Raw genomic sequence first — 22,161 nt, 5'->3', positions numbered from 1 at the left:
CCTCTAGAAGAGGCTAAAACCAGGGTAAACAAAGCTGAGCTGACCAGCTAGCTTTTAGCACTTGCCATCGATCTTTCCCATATGATCCCGAAATCCACCATGACGGAACCAGCCGGCTTTTCCAAAATTGTGCTCTGACAATCCCAAGCAAGCAGAAGACGAATCCGACAATATGCAATCATGTGAGTTTGAGAGGACGTCAGCTGACCCACAACGTCACAAGTTTAGCGGCGCCAGCATCAAATTATATAATCGGATATTTTGTTAAATTTGTATACTAACATGGTACATTGTTTGTTGTTTTGAGTCAATAGAATCCTTAGAAATACTAGATGTAAAAGTCGCAATGAGAGAAGCCACTATACGCAAACTGGCATGTTGATTTTTTTTTAACAACCACCGTGAAGACATGCCTTATGTTTCCGCTTCCGGGTGAATTTTTTTTTGGTCATGGTGACACGATGAAACATATTACGTTAAAAGTCGAGTAGTTTCGATATTAACTTTTTAAAAACACATTAAAAATCATCACGTTTTCATTTCGTCCGTGCTCGGCTGTATGCGGGGCTATGTTTGTTTGTTTGGCGAAGCTGTGGCAGGGTGGGTGGTGCCAGCAATGGTTACGCTGTTTACAGCCAATGGAGCAAATTATTGTCTTTAATTGAGCCAAGGCACAGACTTAACTTTTAAAAATATATCACAGAACACCACTAAACCCAATGCCACAAAAGTATACATACACACGCACACACACACGCGCGCGATATTACTACACACTTTGTTTGGACATTCTGCCATCTAGTGGAAGAGCATTGAAATGTTCGTCACTGGGATAGATACAGTAGATCAACGTTTTAAATCGGATGTTTTTTTTGTGACACACTCAGGCAAAAGGCCGTTACAATAAGAATTTATTTTTCGAGCCATCAGACCATCCAAAATACAACGCTGGGCCAAATAGATAGATAGATAGATCGCAAAGCTATTCATCTGTTTATTTATTCTGCGTGCTTGTCCGCTCATCTATCGTTAATTGTGTGACGCTGATTATCGCCGAATCTCGCGAGAGTTTGTCGAGGCTGGCTTCAGCAGACTAGCAACTAGCAAGTATCTCGTCTGTCGCGAGTTGCTGCTGCTGCTGCTTGCAATCTTGTTCTTGAGCAACAACAAGGAGAGCAAGAAGCAGACGCTTCCCCGTGGGACGCCATCGCGCCGCTCTGCGTCCTGCACCTCCGCGCTCGTCTCGTTCGAGCTCGGCCCCGCTGACGGACGCCTGAGCGCGGCTGTGATTTGCAGGTAGTGTAGGTTGATGCTGTTCCTCGGAGGTTTATTAATAGCCGCCAGATAGCTGCTGGCTGCTAGCAGCTAGCCGTCCAGTCAACGGCTAGCCTAGCTCTACAATGCATTTTGAAAGGCGAGGTGCTTAAAGTGCTGGCTTCAAATGTGACACCTGGACAAACGCCTCACACGACGTCGCTCGTTTGTTGTCACAAAGAGCACGTTTGATGGAGGTTTTGTATTATGGATTTTGTTTAGCTGAATGAGCGGCACTCGCTTTGCTAGCGAGTTAGACATCGTTATTTATCTCATCGTTACACGTAACTGCATGGTTAAAACTATCATTCAAAACTTACCGTTTACACATAAGGTATGTGTAAAAACTGCCATTCAGAGCTTACTTACGACCTGTATTTAAGGTATGCTTGTGTAATTCCATTGACATGGGAACAACATGATCAGACAGATCTTTTAAAGTGATGAGAGTGTCATTTGTGACATCGTAAGAAAGTGACTCTTCAAGAGCGTCGAAAATGCACCAACCTCTGCCCCACTTGTGAATGCAGTCTTGAGTCAGTTGGGGTCGAGAATTAGGCAGCTCCTTTTTGTTGTTGTTGAATCCGAGGTTCAACACCTTCAGAACTTTGTTCGTCGTTATCACACTTTTCTAAAGGCTCCTATCACTGGAAAGCTTATAGAACACAGAGACAGACAAACCATAACCATATTATTTCAAATTAGTTCATTCCAGCCATTGCATGAAACAACAGGTAAATTTCGGGATAACCAAAATCCTAATTTGAAAATTACAATCAATATGAACTTTAAGTGCTCAACAGAAAATAATCTGAAGGCCTTCTTTTAGTAAAGTTATTCAATGTACAATATGAATGCATCAAATAAGGTCCTATAATGATTATTGCTGTACATAATTTTTATAATTGATGCCTATACAATACGTTGCTAAAATACATAGGACGGAAAGAAAAATATAATAGGAAGCATTTGTAGTTGATAAAATTCATGAAATTGGTGTTGGAAGTGACACAATATAAAATGATATGATGGTAATATAAATTTTGATGAAAAGTTGCTAATAGTTGTTCATGTGTGTGACAGTGTTTCTGTGTTTGTGCGTCAGGATGCGGCCTCCCACATGTGGCCACGCCATTGCCGCCTGACCGCTGCCAGGAATCATGGATGTCGTCGGGATCATGTAGCCACACACCGTAGGCTCCCATGATGCATCGCGGCCCATGAGCGGTGGACTTGGCACTTCACTGTAAACGATCGGACGCCCGTGCAGGCTTTCCTGCATCTGTGCGGTCTCACAAGTCAGGACTGATCTGATTGGACGTTGTCGGCAGGAGAATGAATGGCTCGCTTTTAACTCCTCCCAGCCCGCGGGCGACAAACTCCTCCCCCCTGCCCCCATCACCCTCCCCTTCGCCATCCCCGCCATCGCCCTCTCTGCTGCCCCTGTCGCCCCGGCCACCCCCCCTCCCTCCTCTGATGAGCCCGCCGCCCCCGACCCACCCGTCCTCACTGTCGGACACGCCCACGCCTTCACCCTCTCCCTGCCTCAGCTGGACTGAATTCTGTGAGCTTCATGCCCGTGTGGCGGCCGGCGACTTTGCGCGCCACTTCCGGGCGTTTCTCTTGGAGAACCCGCACTATTCGTCCGACTCAGCCGCCGCCTTCTGCCGCCGCTTCATGGATCGCTTTGTCCGCCACTTCCAGAGCGAACTGGAGGGGGCGCCGCCACTCAGTGGCACCTCTGGTAGAGAGGAACTGGTGAGCTGGGCTCCCCAGTCGGATGCCACCTCCCTGGAAGAGGAGGCCGCGTCCCCCTTGTCGGTGTCCGGAGGAGCCGTCCCGCCCTGCTCCGCTGCTAACGTGGCTCTGCAGGCCTCCAAAGAGGCACCCACGTGCCTCCTGCTGGACGGCCGCAGCGGCGACAGATTTCAAGACTCCTACGCCCGTGGCCAGGTCCTGCCTCCGTCTTCGTCGTCATCCTGCTGCTCCTCTGTGGGAGGCAACAACGGCAGGCGGGACGACAGGGGCACCGCAGCAATGGGCGGGAACGGGGACGCGTCTGCCGTGGAAGAGGAGGACAGCTGGCATGGTCCAGTGTCAATGGGGGAGGAGGTGGAGGGGCGGGAAGCCGACAGCGGCGAGGTGGACTTCTCCGATGCCTCGCGCATGCCTAATACGCCCCCGCCCGGCTCCAAAGGGACCGCCCCTGGCAACGTCTCTAAAAACAAAGTGAAAAAGCGCTTCTCGCTGCGCAGTGTGGGGCGCAGTGTTCGTGGGAGCGTGCGAGGCATCCTGCAGTGGCGGAGCTCTTCCAGCGACTCGGGGCCAAGCCCGCTGCCTGCCAGCTACAGCTACAACATGGGTGCGCACGATGCCGCCCCGACCCGAAATGCTGCCACCCAGCCTCCGACGCCCACCTCCTCCATGCCTGTGTCTCTTTCTATGCCCCTGTCCCTGCCCCACTCGTCTTCGTCATCCCTGCCCCCATCGTCGTCCAGCAGTGCCACCTCTCTGTTGCTTTCCGACGCCGCCCGGGACCGCCGGCGGAGCAACGGCGAAGGCGGCGAGAAGGACAAGTGGAGCCACCGTTTGGAAAAACTGCGACTGACTCGATCTCCGCCCCCTGTCCTCACACCGAGCACCGCGTCTTCTGTGCTGCCACCTGGCGGCGGCACCACCGCCAACGCGCCGCCCAGGAAGGTCGGTCGGCTGGTTCGAGAAGGCGGAGTGAGCGTCAGTTCATCCAACGATGAGCTGAGCGGAGGTCACAGCTTCCCGGGCTTTTCCTTTGTTCTCCCTCTTCACGGCCTCGACAACAACAACGCGCCGGCCGCGGCTCCCGTGGCGGCTGCGGCGGGCGGCGGTAACATGCCCTGGAGGGGCGGACGCTGGCACAAGTGTCGTCTGGTCCTCCGAGAGAGGGAACGGGAAGGCGAGCGAGGCGAGGAGTACTACTTAGAATTTTTTATCCCACCCAAGGTATAATGATGATCATGGTGATGAGTGTCATGCTAAAAATAATGATGTCCTCCACCTTTGACACGTTCAGGCGTCCAAACCGCGGCGGACGGTGGCGTGTGGCGCCATCCTGGATGTGAGGAGCACCACGGCGCTGGAGGTTCCCGACAAGGAAAACAGCTTTCTGCTGCAGGTGAGTTTCTGCTGCACAGTTTCCGTGCCCGCAGCGTCTTTGCGCTCACCCGTGCTCGTTTTTCAGTTGGAAGGCACCATCCAGTATGTGATTGAGACGCGTGACGCTGTCCAGATGAGGGCGTGGCTCAGCGACATCCGCCACGGAATCTGTCTCAGGTGAGGAGTGACAGAGCTAACCCAATGTAATTGACACCAGCTTGCGCTGTGTGAGCGTACTTTATTAAAAAGTCACTTCCTGGAGCTTTGAAAGCGGGTGACTTGGCACCCCTTGCTCTCAAGGCGGTCACGCCGCAGCTTCGAAGCCTGAGTAGGTGGGGCTGGGATGTTGGCGTCCCCGCCACGTTGCGCAAATACCGATCCCACGCCTTAAAAAAAAAAAAAAAAGTAGGGTTAGACAGCATTATGGACATTTTTAAGTCAAACTACCGTTTTGGCCCGAATATAAGACGGTGTTTTTTACATTGAAATAAGACTGAAAAAGTGGGGGTCGTCTTATATTTGGGGTCTAGACATTATACCCAGTCACGACGCTAGATGGCGCCAGATATCATTGAAGCGAATGCTGAACCTGACTCCTCAAGCCAAAGCGAACCCCTGTCACGAAGAATAAAAGTAAAAATAGCGGTAGCACGAAAAAGAAAAAGAAAAATAGCGGTAAGAAAGAAAAAGAAAAGAAAATAATAGAAGAGATAACAGAAAATGGAGAAACATAGCGACAATCTGGAGAAAAGTGAGTCGAAGATCGGCCAGGTTAACCGGCAGCTGAGGAGAAGTTATGATGTCATTTACATTTCAAAAACCGTAATCCATTCATTTACAAATGTGATTGCACTTCAGTTTCCATATTTAAATGTCCAGATATTAAGATTTGAATGAGGCAAAATAACATGCTTTTTCTCTCAAATATATTGTTAGAATCATTTGTTTCAGATGTACTGTAATTATTTTCTGTATAAAAATTAATTTGGTGTTCAAAAAGTCTTTTTTCAAACTTGAGTCTTGAAAAAGAGGGGGTCGTCTTATAATCAGGGCCTTCTTATATTCAGGCCAATACGGTACATATCATGTCCTAATATGATCACACAGCACTACATTGGCACAGGAACGAGTCAACGGTGTCTCACGCACCTGCTGGTGAAGCCGTGGGGAGAGATTGCGAACATGAATCTTAGACAGGGCTAAATCAATTGACAATTAATTTGAGTAATTTATTCAAGACTGATCCCAAAACCGTTAAGGGTGGAACTTATGGATACTGCAGTTTTTTTAAAAATCCATCGCCCGGGCCAGTTTAATACCGAGCTTCTTTAACCAACCCTAGCGGCATGCCCCCCAACATGTGTGTCTTTCGCAGCAGGCAGGAAGATGCCGACTGTGGCGGCTTGCCGGACATCAGTGGCACGCCAGAGATTATCGACCGTCTGTCGCAAGGTGAGCGCGGCCAAATGCACACACCACAACATCGAGGCACTTGCCTGTCCCTTGACACCGCTTCCTCTCTCACGCTGCCGCAGTGTGCTACGGCGGCGTGGCGGGCTCCTCCCCGCAAATGGATCCTCTCCCACCTGAATTGCCGCCGCGAGCTCCACTGGACGAACCCGACGCGCGGGTCCTCGGAGGGGGTGGGGCGAGCCTGAGCACGCCGTTTGCGGAGACGCCGGACGCAACAGGTGGATGCCAATACAGCATATTACCGAGCTTCTCATTTGGGTCGGCTGGCCTGATGTCAAGGTGTGGGTCTCCCCCCCTGCGCAGGCTCCTTCCTTTTCTCTGAGGTGATGGTGGGCGAGGCTCCGGAGCACCCGCTCAGCGAGTGCCAGTGGTTCCACGGCACCTTGTCGCGCCTCAAAGCCGCCCAGTTAGTGTTGGCGGGCGGGCCGGCCAGCCACGGCGTCTTCCTGGTACGCCAGAGCGAGACGCGGCGTGGCGAATACGTTCTCACCTTCAACTTCCAGGGGAAGGCCAAGGTCGGTGCCTCGCCACAGCTGCAGTCCACAAACCTCATACATTTTCTTTCTTTTTGGCGCCACCAACACCCAACTTCAATGACCGTATTGGCCCAAATATAAGACAGTGTTTTTTTGCATTGAAATAAGACTGAAAAAGGGGGTCGTCTTATATTCGGGGTCTAGACGTTATACTCATTCACGACGCCTGATGGCGCCAGATATCATTGAAGCAAATGCTTGACTCCCAGGCCAAAGTGAACCCCTGTCACGAAAAATAAAAATAGCGGTAGCACGAAGAAGAAAAATAAAAAATAGCGGTAAGAAAGAAGAAAATAATAGAAGAGATAACAGAAAATGGAGAAACGTAGGGACAATCTGGAGAAAAGTGGGTCAAAGTTCGGCCAGGTTAACCGGCAGCTGAGGAGAAGTTATGATGTCATTTACATTTCAAAAATCAGAAGCCATTCAGTTACGAATGTGATTGCACTTACATATTTAAATGTCCAGATATTAAGATTTGAATGAGGAAAAATAACATGCTTTTCCTCTCAAATATTTTGTTAGAATCATTTGTTTCAGATGTACTGTAATTATTTTCTGTATAAAAATTTATTTGGTGTTCAAAAAGTCTTTTTTCAAACTTGAGTCTTGAAAAAGAGGGGGTCGTCTTATAATCAGGGCCATCTTATATTCGGGCCAATACGGTACAAATGACTCTTAACCAAAACACACACACATGCACACATTTGAATTGATATTGGTATGCGCGCCCTCCCTTCCGGCAGCACCTGCGCCTGTCGCTGAACGAGGACGGCCAGTGCCGCGTGCAGCACCTTTGGTTCCAGTCCATCTTCGACATGCTGGAGCACTTCCGTGTGCACCCCATCCCCCTGGAGTCGGGCGGCGCCTCCGACGTCACGCTCATCAGCTTTGTGGGTGCTGCTGCCATCCGCCAGCCGGGTACGAGCCGGAGCACGCCGCCCTCGCCCTCGCCCCGCCCTTCCCCTGCGCCCGTCTTTCGCTGTGTGCCGCACCGACGACCGCCTCCCGCTGCCCCTCCCACTTCTGACATCTTGTTGTGTTTGTCCGTCACTCGTCCTTGCAGGCCGGGACAGGGCGGGCAGCCGGCCTACCGTCTGTGATGTCATCACCACGCGCCATCCCGACTCTCCATCAACCCCCATCTCTGACTGTGTGTAAGTGACTTGTGTGTGTGTGCGTGTGTAAAACTGTGAGGGTGCCTTTGTGAGTGTGAGTTGGTTTCTGAGTGTGAATGAGATTGTATTTGAAAACAAGAATGGAATGAGTGTGTGTGTGTGTGTCTCTCTCAACATCAAAGCTTTTGTGCATCGCATTGCTCATCCGTAATTGGCTGGTTTATGTGACGCTGGAAAAAAGCCTCTTTGCAGCGTGTTGAGAAGCCAACAGGTTGCGCCGATGTCCATGTACGAAGCAAACGTCACTTCCCAAACAGGAAGTAGAAGAGTTCAGTGTGAGAGTTGACTGTTTTCATAACAACCTCAGCCGCCATGCCTCATCCTTCGCTCCTGACCTCACTTCCACTCGCTAGCCCCTCCCCTTCCTCCTGCCGCATTCACACTCTTTCGCTTCATTTTGTTCTCCCTCCCTTTGTCTTTTCACAGACTTGACCAGCAGACCCCGTAGCCCCCCTCAGCCGCCCCCAATGCCGCCGGGACGCCCGCCACCCCCGACGCCGCCTCAGGAGAGAGGACGAGAGACAGAGCCGGAGGCGACGTCGGCAGCCGCAGTAAGCGCCGGCAGCGGGGCGGGAGGCGGCAGCGCGGCGGAGGACTGGGACGACCGTGACGCGCCGCTGCACCAGCTGGAAGCGGCGGCAGCGGAAGAAGAAGAGCTAGAGGCCGCCCGGGCGCCCCGAGCCGTGGACAACCAGTACTCCTTTTTCTGAGGAGGCAGTCGTAACACTAAACGAGCGAGAGCCAGACCAGACGAGACAGACGCACGCTGAGAGCAGCTTACGACACTAACGAGTGCCACGCTACTTTGGCCTCAGCGTACACGCGTACCTCATATGTCCGCCGCTTGATCTTCACAAACACCTCATACAAACCTGCGCATGTATGAACCATTGAAGTCCTCTGTGTGTGTATGTGTCTCAAAATGAGTGTATGTGTGTATTAATGGATATGTGACTTTTGCGTGTGAGAGCTCATACTTACCTGATGTGTTTAAGCCCAGCTGATGTCATCTCATCATCATCCGGCGCCTCTCGGTTGGTTGTGGTGGTTTTTTTTTTTTACCTCAGCATCTCTCGGTGAATCGTCAGTCTGGCGGCTGCCGTGTGTCCACGCTGGCAAGAAGAGTCTTGATTTTGTTTGCGTTTGTGCGCTTTTCATTTTGAGGGAGGGGCACAAACAAACGTGAGTCTCTTTTCATCCTTTCAGCAAAAACTTGACTACTCGTGCCTTTTCTGTGTCATCTCTGCTCAAGTTAGTGCTTTTTTGGGGGGGGGGGTTGTTTTCGTTCTTTAGATTGTTTTTATTTTCTTTGAATTCCAGATGTGCTCTGTCTGTCTGTCGTGTTGTTGGTCGGTCTAACAACTCTTTGTGCCTTTCTCCTTCTCTTCTTCTTGTCATCGCTGAGACCGTGTGTCGAGGGCGTCGGCTCTGCGTCCCCGCTCATTAGTTTCAGGTACTATGTTGAATTTAATGATTATAATATAAATATAGTGAAATGTTAACACTCGTCGTGTCTTCATTTTGTTCACGCTTGCACGCGTGCACAATAGTCACACATCAAATGGAGGGGGAGGAAGGAAAATACAGAATCAATTTCTTTTCTCTTTAGCACCCGCACACATGAGTGACAGTGCAAGAGATAGGACCAAGGTGGGGCATGACATTGAAGCATCCTAACTCCTAGGAGTAACTGAACTGTCCACAAATCGATCTACAATGATGTTGATGCCTGCATATGCACGCAGCATGTTGTCATTGGCTCCCTGGTGGAGTTTCAAATCCACTCACCGTCTGCCCTAATTGTAACAGTGAAAAATCAACTTAATTCATATTTTAAGAATGCAATATTAATCAGAAGACTGTGTTTTGACTCGTGGGGGCACATACAACATATTCTTGCAAAGAACATTTTTGTGTTTCGTTTCACTTAAAATATTCAAATCAGACTTCGTCCGTTGAATGTCATACTTGGAGCTGAGCTCAAATTTGAAGTACAAGAAAAAAAACAGGTCATTTTTTCTGTTTCATTGAAATAAAAATGACAAAAGAGACATTTATTTCTTTTGTCCACATCCCACTGGAAATGAGAGGGTGGGGGAATAACGTTGCAAGGTGTGACTTGTTTACCATATCAACAAGTGATTAAACATTTTTGCAATCATTTTGCCACCGTCGAAGAGCGCCGCAAATGACGTGCGCGCGCCCGACGCGTGCGTGACCGATGATTGACGCAGGTGCTGCGCACGCGCAGGCTCTCTCCCATCCATGTTGTGTCGGCGGAAGGAGGGGGCTAACTGCTCACGGCTAGCCTAGCCCGCGTCCTCCCCCTTCCTAGTCTTGTTATCTTCCCTATTCCTGTTCTGGTTGGAGGTTGTGGGGGACATGTCCTGGGCTCGCCGCCCCACCAGGCGGCCGCCGAGCGCCGTCGAAACTCCCGCAGCTCTTCTCTAAGCTAAGCTAAAATAAAATAAGCTAAGCTAACGTTAGCCTGTGACGATGACCGACGAAATGTCTCCTGACTTCGTGTTGATGCGCCTCTTCGTCTCGGCGGCCGAGTACGACCACCTGGATCACCTGGACCGGCAGCCCGAACACGTCACATCCGGAAAAGCCGGCCTGGCTCACGACGGCTTAGATGGGGACTCCGGCGGGCCCACGCCGGCCCTCCTTGGCTCGGCGTCCCCGCACTACAGCTCGCCTCTGCCCGGCAAAGGCGAACTCGAAGGCCGGCTGCTGTTGCCGGAGGCGCCCCCAGACTCCGAGGAGGATGACGACTTGGACTTCACCGGTTCGCCCGGGTCTCGCTCGAGGGCGCAGTTGATGGTATTCCGGAACCGGATGTTGGACTTTGGCCTGGAGCAACCCCCTTTGGAGGGGAAGGAGAACCTGTGGGTGGACTCTTCAGAGTCGGATTCCGGTCCAGCCAGGGGGGTAGAGGAGCTGGACGTGTGTTGCGTTTCATCTTCTGAGGAGAACCAATCTGATCCGTCTGGGTCGGTCCTGTGCCACCCACTGGCGAAATGGCCACAGCTGAGTATGATGAGCAACTGTGATGCTGGCGACAAAGATCTGGTCCTGGGCCTGAACCATAGACCGGATCAACCAGGAGGTGGGGAAGGCGATGACAGCGTAGCAGCATCCCTACCTCGGTGCTCTTGTCTCCTGGGCACCAGAGGGATGGCACCGGGCGAGGATCCAAGCGAGACAAGTGATGCGCTGCTGGTCCTGGAAGGCTTGGATGCAGATGCTGAAGTCAGAGAGTTGGGGCTGTGTAGGAGCGTGGGGCCCATGTTTGCCAGCGGAACCCTTAGTGGGCTGATGCAGCAGGTCCACAGACTGGCTGGAGAGGCGGGGGTCTGCACCCATCAGGCGTGGAGAACCCCCACAGCTGTTCATGGACCTACTGGCTCTCTCCCGAACCAGACCGATGACTGTCTTCAAGTGTCCCCCGTCACCCCTCCATCCCCCATCCCAGAACCGCAGCAGCGCCCGCAACACCAGTCCCGCTCCCAACCCCAGAGCCGGGCCACCACCCCCAAGTTGGGCTCTGCCACGGGGGGCCGCTCTGCTTCCCCTCTGGTGGTTCTGGAAGGGGACCTACCAGGTGGGGACAGGACACCCAGGGGCAAGTCCAAGAAAGGGGTGTCCCTGAAGGTGCGCCTGAGCAAACTGTTCCGTACCAAGAGCTTGTGCGGAGGTGCAGGGGGCCACCTGGACAAGAGGCCGTCCCTTGCTTCGTCCACTTCATCGGGGGGGAGTCTGGTGGATGTGTGGGGGTCCGCCAGGTTGTGGGGATCCACCTGCAGCAACATGGAGGACGGCGGCAGGTAAGAGGTCAAAGGTAGAGCGGGGGGGGTTGCTCTTGTGACACGATAACAATCACTTCCTGTTTGTCAGGCTGCAGACGGCCACGCTGACGTGCTCGCCGCCCTTCACCGGTGAGCACACGTGACACGCTAACATCTAGCATCCTCCTCTTTTTGAGCGCTAGCCCGACATAGTGGTGATGTCACTTCCTGACCTCTGGCATGTCACTTCCTGTCCTATCTATTTCTCTGTGTGAAGGTGAGACAGTCTCTCTGGTGGATGTGGAGATCTCTCGGAGGAACTGTCTCCACCCTCCGACTCCTCCACCTCCACCTAGACGGAGCCTCAGTCTGCTCGGTACTATTTCCTCTTCTTCATAATTTCTGCTTCCTGTTCCTGCTCTTCCTCTTTTCTTTGGTTTTATTTCTTGACCTGACTTTTAGTATCCGAGTGCTAATTCATTTTTTAGGCCGATTCCAATTTTTGGGAGAAACACAATTCCGATGGTCCTTTAATTTTAGATAATGTGTAATGAACGAAATAATTTATTTTTGGTCACTTAATGTTTATAACAATAGAGAGTACATGTGTTTGTTTTACATATTTTGTGCTTTAGCATCTATTCAACTTTACAACAGAGAAGAATTTTCATGTACAATGAAAACATGAACTGATGCCATCTTTAACAGAGTTGCATTTGAAAGATGAGAGAGAGAGAGAATTTGCACATGGCCACAGAAGAACCGGGACAACAACGATGACATTTGGACCGGCTCACACAGAAAAAAAAATCACTGGGAGCCACAAAGCACTTTTGATGTCACAACTGATGATATACCGCTTGTTCGCTTTTTGTTTTATACTTCTTTGTATTTAAAAAAAACAACAACAACAAAACTATTGCATTTATTAAGTCAGTGAGCTGCTCCAAAGAACATACAATTTGGATTTCTGTTGATAACAAAAACATTCTGAACTCTGGAAAAAACAAATGCGCTTGGTTGAGGGTTACGTGCAAATAAATAGTCAATGTCCATTTGAGTCCAACCAACCAAAAATGTTTTCTGCATGTGTCTTCTCTCAGATGATTTGGGGGGTCCCCCGCCGCCACGGATTCCGTTGTCCGAGTGCGTCGGCGGGGCGTCGATGCAGTCCCTACCACCCCGTCCCATGGGTGCACCACCCTCCCTGAGCACCATCCAGCACAGCCTGAGTCTCAACGGTGGGCAACTTCCCAGCTTGATTTGGTGCACCTCCAAAAGATATTCAAGTGGAAATATAAATATTGTTCAATTTGGCTTGTTTGGCACATGTAATTCGATAGGTGACTTAAGATCGTCCGTTATATTGCTGTGACCTTAATGTGTGCGATGTCCTTGCTTATCCATGGCACTCTTGGCACACTTACTAGTTGAATCCACTTAAAGGTTGGCGTCACACATTGTCACACAGGCTCGGCAAAGTCGCCCCCTTTACGTGGGCGAGGCCACGATAACATAAGAACAGTCTTCTTGGTATCCATTAATTAGTTTAAATGAGAATATACAGGCAGCTTGTTGATGGTGGTATAGCAAGCATGAAAGAATCGGCAGAGGTTCCGAACGAAACGTTCCACTATGTTGCATTAACGTTAATCTGACAAGTACAAAACGTATCCGCCAAATTTCTTGAAGTAATTGTAAGGTAGGAAATGAGGTTCCTTCCTTCGATCAAGTATCAAGTACAACTTTATTGTCAAATGTGCAACATACAGCAGAGATGACATTTCTTCCCTCTCAAGACAACATACAACAGCCGCTGCGGGTACCCGCGCCGCCATCAAAAGGGGCTGTGAAAAAAAAAATCAAATAACTTAGTTGACTACAAAGAGTTTGACACAAAATTTCTGCCTCAAAGCTTTGCCAGCTTTTATTGGTGTCTGTAAAAACTGGTGTCAAAGTCAAGGCCCGGGGGCCAGATCTGGCCCGCCACATCATTTTATGTGGCCCGTGAAAGCAAATCAAGCATGTCAAGTTCCATAATGCTTGCAAAAGTGTGAATCAAAATGTCATATGTAATCCAGAATAACAGTTATTATTGTTGACTTCTGATTTTAAAACTAGTTATCCATCAATTTGTTGTGCGCTGTGTATGCAATATATGGAGGGGATTTAACATTTATATGGTATCCCAAAATTCATAACGGCTTCAAGGGAAACCGTAACTACAATCTGGCCTGCGACAAAAATGAGTTTGACACCCCTGTAAATTAATTCATTGCCGTCGTCTCTCTCCTCAGACTCGTTCCTGCGGGGGCTGCCCCGGCCTGTCCCTCTGCGGACCAATGCGCGTAACCCGCCGATTCCTCGCCCAGCTCCCCGCCGCCCCCTCAAACGTCCCGACGCCGGCAACTTCGCCAACAGCCTGCGAGAGCTGGAAAAGGTCAGGTCAGGTCGCCGGATGGTCGCGCGCGGCGCCACTGACGAGATGTCTCAGTGATAGTGTGCGTGTATCCACCGTGCAGTGCGGCTGGTACTGGGGTCCCATGACGTGGGAGGACGCCGAGATGAAGCTGAAGGGCAAAGCGGATGGCTCCTTCTTGGTGCGGGACAGTTCGGACCCTCGCTACATTCTCAGTTTGAGCTTCAGGTCGCAGGGCGTCACGCACCACACGCGCATGGAGCACTACCGAGGTAATGCATGCCCGCGCAACACGCCGTTACGACGACTGGCCTGTGATGGCTGGCCTGTGCCCTCTTAGGGACCTTCAGTCTGTGGTGTCACCCCAAGTTTGAGGACCGCTGCCATTCGGTCGTGGAGTTCATCGAGCGCGCCATCATGCACTCCAAGAACGGGAAGTTCCTCTACTTCCTGCGCTCCCGAGTCCCGGGTAGGCCGCCGCTCATCCCCGCAGACATCAAATCCAAATAGAGCCCATCTTGGGGTTTCTCTTGCTATATCATGTCCACGCGCGGCCTCAGCTTGATGTTCTTTTCCCGTTTTCAGGTCTGCCACCCACGCCGGTCCAGCTGCTTCATCCCGTGTCCCGCCTGAGCAGCATCAAATCGTTGCAGCACCTGTGTCGCTTCTGCATCCGCCAGCTGGTTCGCGTGGACCACATCCAGGAGCTGCCGCTGCCCACGTCAGGCTCCACCTACCGCGACCGCACTCCCCCTCATAAGGCGTCGGTGCGCCCGCTGAGCTGTTGTGTCTTCCTGTCCCCAGGCCCCTGATCGCCTACCTGCGCAAGTTTTACTACTACGACCCAGAGGAGGAGGCCAGCCCTCCGAAAGAGGCCGGCGACACACCAACGTAGCGACCTGGCATACGGACCAACATGAGTCCAACCCATCAAAGGCCAGTGTTTCTTTTGAGCATTCTCGTAGACGCCACAATGATGACGTTCCACGAAATACTCACGAGGTGTGGTTACACAGCCTAAACAAACAAACAAAATGAACAACATGAATCCTTGTCAAGCACGCCCCCACAGATGGACTTTAGTCGCTGTCCAATTGCTAAACCCACTCAAAAGGATTCTGTTGACTTTTGGACAGTCTTCTCATTTGAAGCCCAAATTCTTGATGTCAGTTATGGCACTGCGTCGCTGATAGTGTAGTGGTACACTCGGCTGACTTGTGTGTGGATGTGGGTGTGAATGATTGTTTTTCTCTATATGTGCCCTGAGACTGGCTGGCAACCAGTTCAGAGTGTACCCTGCCTACTGTCCGAAGACAGCTGGAATAAGCTGCGGCACGCCTGTGACCCTTGTGAGGATAAATGGATTAGAAAATGGATGGATGGTTATGGTACTGCATAGTTCATCAAGTGATACATAAGAGACCATTCAAGTAGCAGGTTATTTCCTCCGCGATACAAATAAATAAAGTAATTAACAATTTAAATTAAAAAAAAAAAACAACAACAACAATAGAAGGTGCCAAAGTCCCAAAATGCACAGCAAAACTGTTGGGGCACAAAAAGACAAACCGGTAACCTTTTGACCCCAATGAGCAACCCAGCAGGGCGGTTAAAAAAAATAATCCATGAAGGCAGTAAAAGTGAACTTTTCACTTATCAACGTTGTAATTGTTCTTTCTTTTTGGACATCGCAGGATGAACTTGAAGCTGGACAGCCAGTCAGCTCCCTTACTACGTCCTGTATCCGGGCGGATTTGGATTCACCTTCCTCCTCTAATCTCTCTGATTGGTTGCTGAGGTCCGCAGTAGGAAAAAGAACGAACTTCTCAGCTTCTGTCGCCGCCGCAGCCGAGTTTTGTCATAGACACTAACTGCGGGGCTTCCTGGAACCTTCAAAATAAGTTGTTTACAGGACGTTGATGCTATCGCATGTAAAAGAAGTCCGAGCCGCGTCCTTCCCGGTGAGTGATGTCCAGAAAGTGGGCGGGGCCCGAAAGTTGACGATGTCACGTGACTCGTGCTGGGACACGCCTCCATGATGATGTCATTAATTGTGAACTCTCAATAAATGTGGACGGGGCTCCTCTGCCTGCTTCCTGTCCGTCTGAAAGCGTATGTCGATCAAAAGGTCTAAGGTCACGTTAATGTGCAACGGGGGTGCAAACAACAGAAGGAGGCGGAGATAAATGCGCTCCGCAGGAAGCACGACATTTTCATTTCAGAGACGCCATGAAAAACATCAGGAAGCTGCTCGTTATCTTCATCATCCTAATGTGTGTGAAGCGTGCACGTGAGTTTTACACACACACGCGAGGGGTGGGGGGGTTCAACTCTCATACCATAAAAACGACTTCGACAAAGATGCTCCCTAGGAAAAAAAATATTGTGTATGTCATGATGCTTTTGCGCAGGGAAAAAAAATACATATTGATATCCCAGGTGACTGAAATTAGCTCGAGGGACATGGAATTTCACCACTCTGACAATGAAGCAGCCCAACCTGGTGTGTGGGGCAGAGAAGTTCCCCCTCGCCTCCACGCACAACTTGGCGTCTGATTCCACTCCTGGAATCAGACGCCAAGTTTTCCTTTGGAAACATTTCTACTCCGGAGTTGTCCACAGTGAGAAACACCGAGCAGGTGTGGGCATACTTATTGCTCCACAGCTTGGGGTCTCTAAATTGGGGTTCACCCCAGCGGACAACACGGAAGCTTCCCCCCCCGCCTTCGTGTTGTGAGGCTTTTCTGGGAACGTCTGGCAGAGTCTCCCTGTTTCAAAGTCCAAATAAACAAACTGGTTTTCAGCTTTTCTTTCTCACTTTCATGTGTAATGAAATCCTGCAACGATGACTCACTCGCTGGGTATACGTGTGCCCGTGGGTGTATGTTTGTGTGTTGAGTTCAGATACGGTGTGTGTGCCCGTGTGTTGGATTAATATTGGTGTGTGCAGAGTCTGTGAAGTGTTTCGCACGCTTCGAGCGGACGTCGGGCATCTGTGAAGAAGAGCTGGGTGACCTTGATGAAGACGACTGCTGTCTCAACCCTCATTATGCTTACCTCACACAAGATGGAGACTGCCAGTCCTGTGGGTCAGTACGCACACACGCGCATGCACAAACACACACACACATATGCAGTGATGTGCTGAATCAGCTTGTTCTTGTGTGTGTGTCTTTTGTCAGTCCTCCAAAATGGACCGACTGGTCGCCATGGTCACCGTGTACCACCCTGTGCGGGGAAGGCGTGACCCAGAGGAGCCGGAAGTGCTTTGGCATTGGCGAACCAGAGTGCAATAATGCTCTAGAGTCTCTGCAGACCAAACCTTGCATCGGAACATGCTGCAGTGGTACGCATGCACCGCACACTTGTACATGCAGAAAAATGCAATTTCAAAATAAGAGCATCTAGAAGATGTACTGCGAAAACCAGTACTGTAGATGAGGCAACTCAAGTCAAATTGCTTGTTGCATTTAAGAACAAAGTCATCACAGTGTGGGCCTTTTTGAGATGAAATTTTGTTTGCTTCAGAGGGGTGGAGCGCATGGCTTCCGTGGTCTCCGTGTTCTGCGACGTGCGGAGGGTCCGGAGTCAGCAATCGGGTGAGGCTTTGCTCCGCAACTCCCGAGTGCCTCTCGGCCTGCAATGGCGCCACCGAGATCGTGATGTCGTGTAATGCCAGCGGCAAGTGTCCAGGTGTGTGCGGGGCATCTTTGCCATTATCATCAATGTTTATCACACAACCCCTTGCTTACTTTTTCCCACCTGATCTCCCATTTATTCAAGACTTTTTTTTTCCTCTTGATTTTTTTTTTGGGAGGGGAGCAATTACAGTGAGCATCAATTATTGGTGTGCTTTTTTTTTCCCTGACGGAGAACCCCATCCACTTACAAGTCCCCTCCAGAATTATCGGAACAGGAAGTTCAACTCCTTTGCTGATTTTGTTTACTGAAGACATTTGGATTTCCAATCAATGTATACGAGCCAATAGTTGAAAATTCAAACTTTGATCTCATGCTATCTTGATATGTTCAGTAACTTGGGACAAAGCCCCCCCCCCCCCTTTTTTTTTTTTGTTAAAACCATCCCCTATTTAAGTGAGTTAAAATTTTGGCGCATGTGGCTGATAGCTGATTGTAGTTGCTCAGGTATTGCCTTTTTGATTGATTGAGGTGCCCAAGAAGCATTTTAACCCTGGATAACCCACAGGGTCAAATTTGGCCCCTATAAATTCTGCTATTCAAATGCTACCCTTAAATCCCAAAGGGTCAAATTTGGCCCTTAACCTAAATTAGGATTAAGGCATTGAATATTTGAAAAAACAAATATTTTGGTGTTCAGTGAACATATAGGAGCTGGATGCACACCCAACAATGGACACGCGTGCGTGTGCGGTAATGGTCGATCGCGAAGGTTGGTTGGCTTGAAAAGTAGATCTTTGGTCAAAAAAACTTTGGGCCACCCCTAGCTAGATCGTGCCTTCGACTTCCACATCATCATGATGACATTGCTCATGAAGACTTGAGCCCAGTGCTGCAAAGGTTGTGCTCATGCATGTGCATGCATCCACAGTGCACGGCGGCTGGTCGCCGTGGTCTTCGTGGTCGTTGTGCTCTTCCAATTGCGTGCGAGATGATGCGGCTCCGCCATTCAAACAGCGCCGTCGCTCCTGTTCGGACCCCGCCCCCTCCGCCGACACGAAGCCGCCTGGTGACGGTTGCAAGGGAGATGATGTCGAGCTACAGAACTGCAGCGACATTCCAAAATGTCCCGGTAGGTTGGCAGCACGTTTTCTCTCATGGTGACCACGTGGGCAGCATGTGGGGCTCGCAGGCACAGAGTTCTGGGTTTGAATATGAGTTAGGTTTTGGCGCTAAGATCGTCCCTTTCTGATGCACTTCTCCTTAGTGGATGGCAACTGGGGGGAGTGGTTGACGCCGGGACGTTGCTCCGCCCAGTGTGGGGAGGGGCTTAAACTCTCCATCAGGCAGTGTGATCAACCTGCGCCCAAATATGGCGGACGACACTGCGTGGGACCTAACGCGCGCACCTACCCGTGTCACATCACTTGCGCTGGTACAAACACACACACACATGCACACACACACACACACACACACACGCTGACATGAGTGTGATTGACAGTTGATGGATCGTGGTCCGGTTGGTCCAATTGGGGCCAGTGTTCATCTTCCTGCATCTCGGAAGGCGAGCTTCCCATCAGGACTCGTCAGCGTTCCTGCTCTAGTCCCGGGCCTTCGCTCTTCCCTGCAGGTGAATGTTGCCATGGCAACAGCAGCCACACACATCACACACATCAGTGGCAGGGTGTACATTTTGCTACATTTGATACCTGGACAGAAACAAAACAACTTTTTCATCAAATAAATTGACTACAAATGCTGAATATTACTCAAAACCTATTAATGAGACACAGGCAGAACATGCAAACTCCAAACAAGAAGGCCGGGGCCGAATTTGAACCCATGACCTCTGCACTGTGAGCCGGACGTGCCTAACCAGTCTCCACTCTGCTACCCAATATTTTAAAATCAAAGGCCTTATCTATTGGTACCCTAAAAATGTATTTAGAATTTTTAAAATGTTTTTCGATTCAACTTTTTTTTTTTTTACATTAAAAACAAAAAATGTGTTATCTTGTACAAGTCGACTTCAATTATGTTATGCTTCATTTTGTCTCTTATCATTTACACGCATGTATATATACTGCATCAACAAATGTGTATACGTGTCGCAGCGCTTGTGACGGCATCTTCGGTTGTTGTTGCAGGGGAGAGTTGCCCTGGCAACAGCAACTCCGTGGAGACCTGCAGCCATCTTCCGCATTGCACCGGTACAAGTGATTGCCGGCCCATCCCGCACCTGTGTCCACGGGCTTGACGTTTATCCTTTTGTCGGCAGTGGACGGCGCGTGGGGATCCTGGTCGGCCTTCTCGGCCTGTCCCGTAACCTGCGGCATCGGATTGGAAGTGTCACGCAGGAACTGCGACAGCCCTGCCCCCAAAAATAGTGGCCAACCGTGCGCAGGCAACGACCGGCAGACTCGTCTTTGCAATACCGGCATCCACTGTCCGGGTACGTCCACGCCGGCTATTCATGTGTCCTCAATGGGCACCTGTGCCTTCAGATACCGGTTTACCCAAATGGTCTTATATTAAGTCACCTTACCCCATTGAAAGAGAAATGTTATAATAACAAAAAAGTTGTCGTGTGTTTTTAATTTGAACAATAACACTCTATAATATTGTTCTTTACAAAAAAAATCAATAACACACGTACATATATAACGAAATGAACTAAACCCTTTGTGCATGATTTAATACTGCAGTCGAATTCCATGTGCTGCTCCTTCTGGTATGTGCGCCTTGGCCACCGGGGGGGGCAATATCATACTGCACAGTCTTGCAGACACAAAGCACGAAGAACAGTTGTACTTGTTTTTTAACTACTAATCAGTATGTAGCTGTGATATTAGTCATTGTTTTTTGTGGAGTATCAAGAATATATGCCTGTGCGTAAGGTTATCTTATTTTGTCACATTATTTAACACAAAGCTAATCAGTCTGCTTTTATGAAGGAGAATGATTAATGTTGGGATGCTGAAATTTTGAGGATATGTAGCGTTTAAAGTTAAACAAGGTCTCTTAACGATTAATCGCTGAGTAAAAATTGTTGTCCATCAATTATATCATGAATTAATTCTGGATTAATCAGTAATTGTAGCACCGCTACGTGTCAATGCTGTTATATTATGTGTGTACATGTTTTGCTCCCCTGTTTGCGTTCATATATCCATTACTTCTAAAACTCGACGCTGACCGTTAGCATGTCAATGGCATTTTACATTGTTTGTTAGCATGAAGCTATGTGCTTGTTTTGAATACACATGGTCTTGCTGTGCTCACAAGTTAAAGTACAAAATTGTCACATTGTCGGCTCACATTTCGAAAAACTTGCATTTTGTACATCTCATGGTGCTAATGTGTCTCCAAATGAACCGAGCGTGCGCGTGTTCCGCAGTGGACGGTGTGTGGTCCGAGTGGTCGGCGTGGCAAAGTTGCACATATCCCTTCCGGGACCGCATCATCCGCTGCAAGCAGATCGGTGGAAGTCAAAGTCGCGATCGCCAATGTTTGTATCGGGAGCACAACGGTGCCATCTGTGGAGGTGATGACCTCAGTCTCAGTCAGTACAGAGGATGCTACGACGTCAACAGCTGCTACGGTGGGCACGCACGCATGCCACATTGATAACAGTTAACAGTTGTGTGTTTGTTTACATATGTTTGTGTCTGATCATGTGTGTGTGCATGTATGATTGTGTGTGGGAGTGAATGTGTCTGTGTGTGTATTGTGTATCTCTGTGAATGTGTGTGTGCGTGCTCATCTCAGTCAAGGGGAACTGGGAGGGCTGGGAGCCATGGTCTCTGTGTAAACCGGCATGTGGAGGAAAGTCTCGGCGACTCCGGAAGAGGATATGTTCGCCAGACTACAGCGACTATCGGTAAGAATCACAGATATCTTCAAATAACCTGGATGCGTAATTCTGTCGATTCGCCGTCGTAAGAAGTGAAGCTTCCGACGGCCAGCTTTGTGTTGCTACTCGCGAAGCTCAGCGAAATTGAATATATTGATGTCTCTGTGGCATTTTCAGGTTATTTTCTGTCTCCAAGGCGAAAATGCAGCACCACTATCACAGTACTGACAACTTCTGTTGGCTTTTGGCACACAACACTTATCAGTGCGTGTTTTATGCCCGCATACCTCTATGAAGTCATGAAAGCCAAGAACCAACTCTGCTATTTGCATCGACCATTCACAGCGTATATTATCTCAAAATGGTGACTCGTGACTTACAGAGGTTAGGTTTACATTTCACAGCAATTAGTTTTTCCTGATGTAGTTTGCCATTTATCCAGCCATTCATGATGTATATTTAAAAGTGTTGATTTTTTTCAATCTAATTTGAATTCTTTTGGGCTTCCACACAGCCCCACCATCGGTCGTCTGGAGCAGCCGGCCGTCTTCGTTGGGACGCCGTTGTTGGACTGCGCGGATTTGCCACCAGGGGTCGACACGCAAGAGGTTCAGCCTTGTGTCAACGTGCCCGCCTGCGACTGATGGTCATGCGCGCGCGCGTGTGTGTGTGTGTCCAATAAAATTGTAGTGTATAGCTGGGGTTGCGTCCTTTGCGTGGACAACTCGTCGCCAGAGTTTCGCGGGTTTGATCCCTAATTCCTCTTCACACTCGTACACAATTAAAAAATGACACGAGAGCAACATTAGCATACGCGCTGGAGTGT

The 22,161-nt window shown here is 49.8% G+C and overlaps 3 protein-coding genes across 7 annotated transcripts; all 3 read left to right on the top strand.

Moving 5' to 3' along the window:
• Nucleotides 1-880: 880 nt before the first annotated feature.
• Nucleotides 881-9,135, top strand: sh2b1 (SH2B adaptor protein 1). Of its 4 annotated transcripts, XM_086133144.1 has the most exons (10): nt 881-1,296; nt 2,420-4,293; nt 4,364-4,465; nt 4,532-4,623; nt 5,822-5,898; nt 5,982-6,137; nt 6,223-6,434; nt 7,202-7,376; nt 7,522-7,612; nt 8,060-8,222. In XM_086133144.1, exons 2-10 carry the CDS (start codon nt 2,650-2,652, stop codon nt 8,079-8,081), a joined length of 2,571 nt encoding a protein of 856 aa, XP_085989270.1. In that variant the 5' UTR covers nt 881-1,296; nt 2,420-2,649; the 3' UTR covers nt 8,082-8,222. The 4 variants fall into 4 exon arrangements, with proteins under 4 accessions (XP_085989270.1, XP_085989269.1, XP_085989267.1 ...); XM_086133143.1 differs by lacking the exon at nt 7,522-7,612 and having other exon boundaries at nt 882-1,296; nt 5,825-5,898; nt 8,060-9,135; XM_086133141.1 differs by lacking the exon at nt 7,522-7,612 and having other exon boundaries at nt 882-1,296; nt 8,060-9,135.
• Nucleotides 9,136-9,888: 753 nt separating this feature from the next.
• On the top strand, nt 9,889-15,926 carry LOC147192994 (suppressor of cytokine signaling 7-like). 2 transcript variants are annotated; one of them, XM_086133145.1, is made up of 10 exons: nt 9,889-11,460; nt 11,531-11,571; nt 11,699-11,797; nt 12,525-12,662; nt 13,719-13,861; nt 13,944-14,112; nt 14,181-14,309; nt 14,426-14,561; nt 14,645-14,776; nt 15,535-15,926. In XM_086133145.1, exons 1-9 carry the CDS (start codon nt 10,130-10,132, stop codon nt 14,733-14,735), a joined length of 2,277 nt encoding a protein of 758 aa, XP_085989271.1. In that variant the 5' UTR covers nt 9,889-10,129; the 3' UTR covers nt 14,736-14,776; nt 15,535-15,926. The 2 variants fall into 2 exon arrangements, with proteins under 2 accessions (XP_085989271.1, XP_085989272.1); XM_086133146.1 differs by lacking the exon at nt 11,699-11,797.
• Nucleotides 15,919-22,031, top strand: LOC147192993 (properdin-like). The gene is made up of 12 exons (XM_086133149.1): nt 15,919-16,130; nt 16,791-16,929; nt 17,023-17,186; nt 17,369-17,533; nt 18,411-18,611; nt 18,747-18,914; nt 18,984-19,112; nt 19,630-19,692; nt 19,761-19,934; nt 20,880-21,083; nt 21,251-21,362; nt 21,850-22,031. Exons 1-12 carry the CDS (start codon nt 16,070-16,072, stop codon nt 21,977-21,979), a joined length of 1,710 nt encoding a protein of 569 aa, XP_085989275.1. The 5' UTR covers nt 15,919-16,069; the 3' UTR covers nt 21,980-22,031.
• The last annotated feature ends 130 nt before the right edge of the window (nt 22,032-22,161 follow it).

Source organism: Hippocampus guttulatus, chromosome 16 (assembly GCF_054856545.1).
Source record: "Hippocampus guttulatus isolate MCC_2025c chromosome 16, RoL_Hgut_1.0, whole genome shotgun sequence".
NCBI lineage: Eukaryota > Metazoa > Chordata > Actinopteri > Syngnathiformes > Syngnathidae > Hippocampus > Hippocampus guttulatus.
This window is presented reverse-complemented; position numbering and strand designations above follow the sequence as displayed.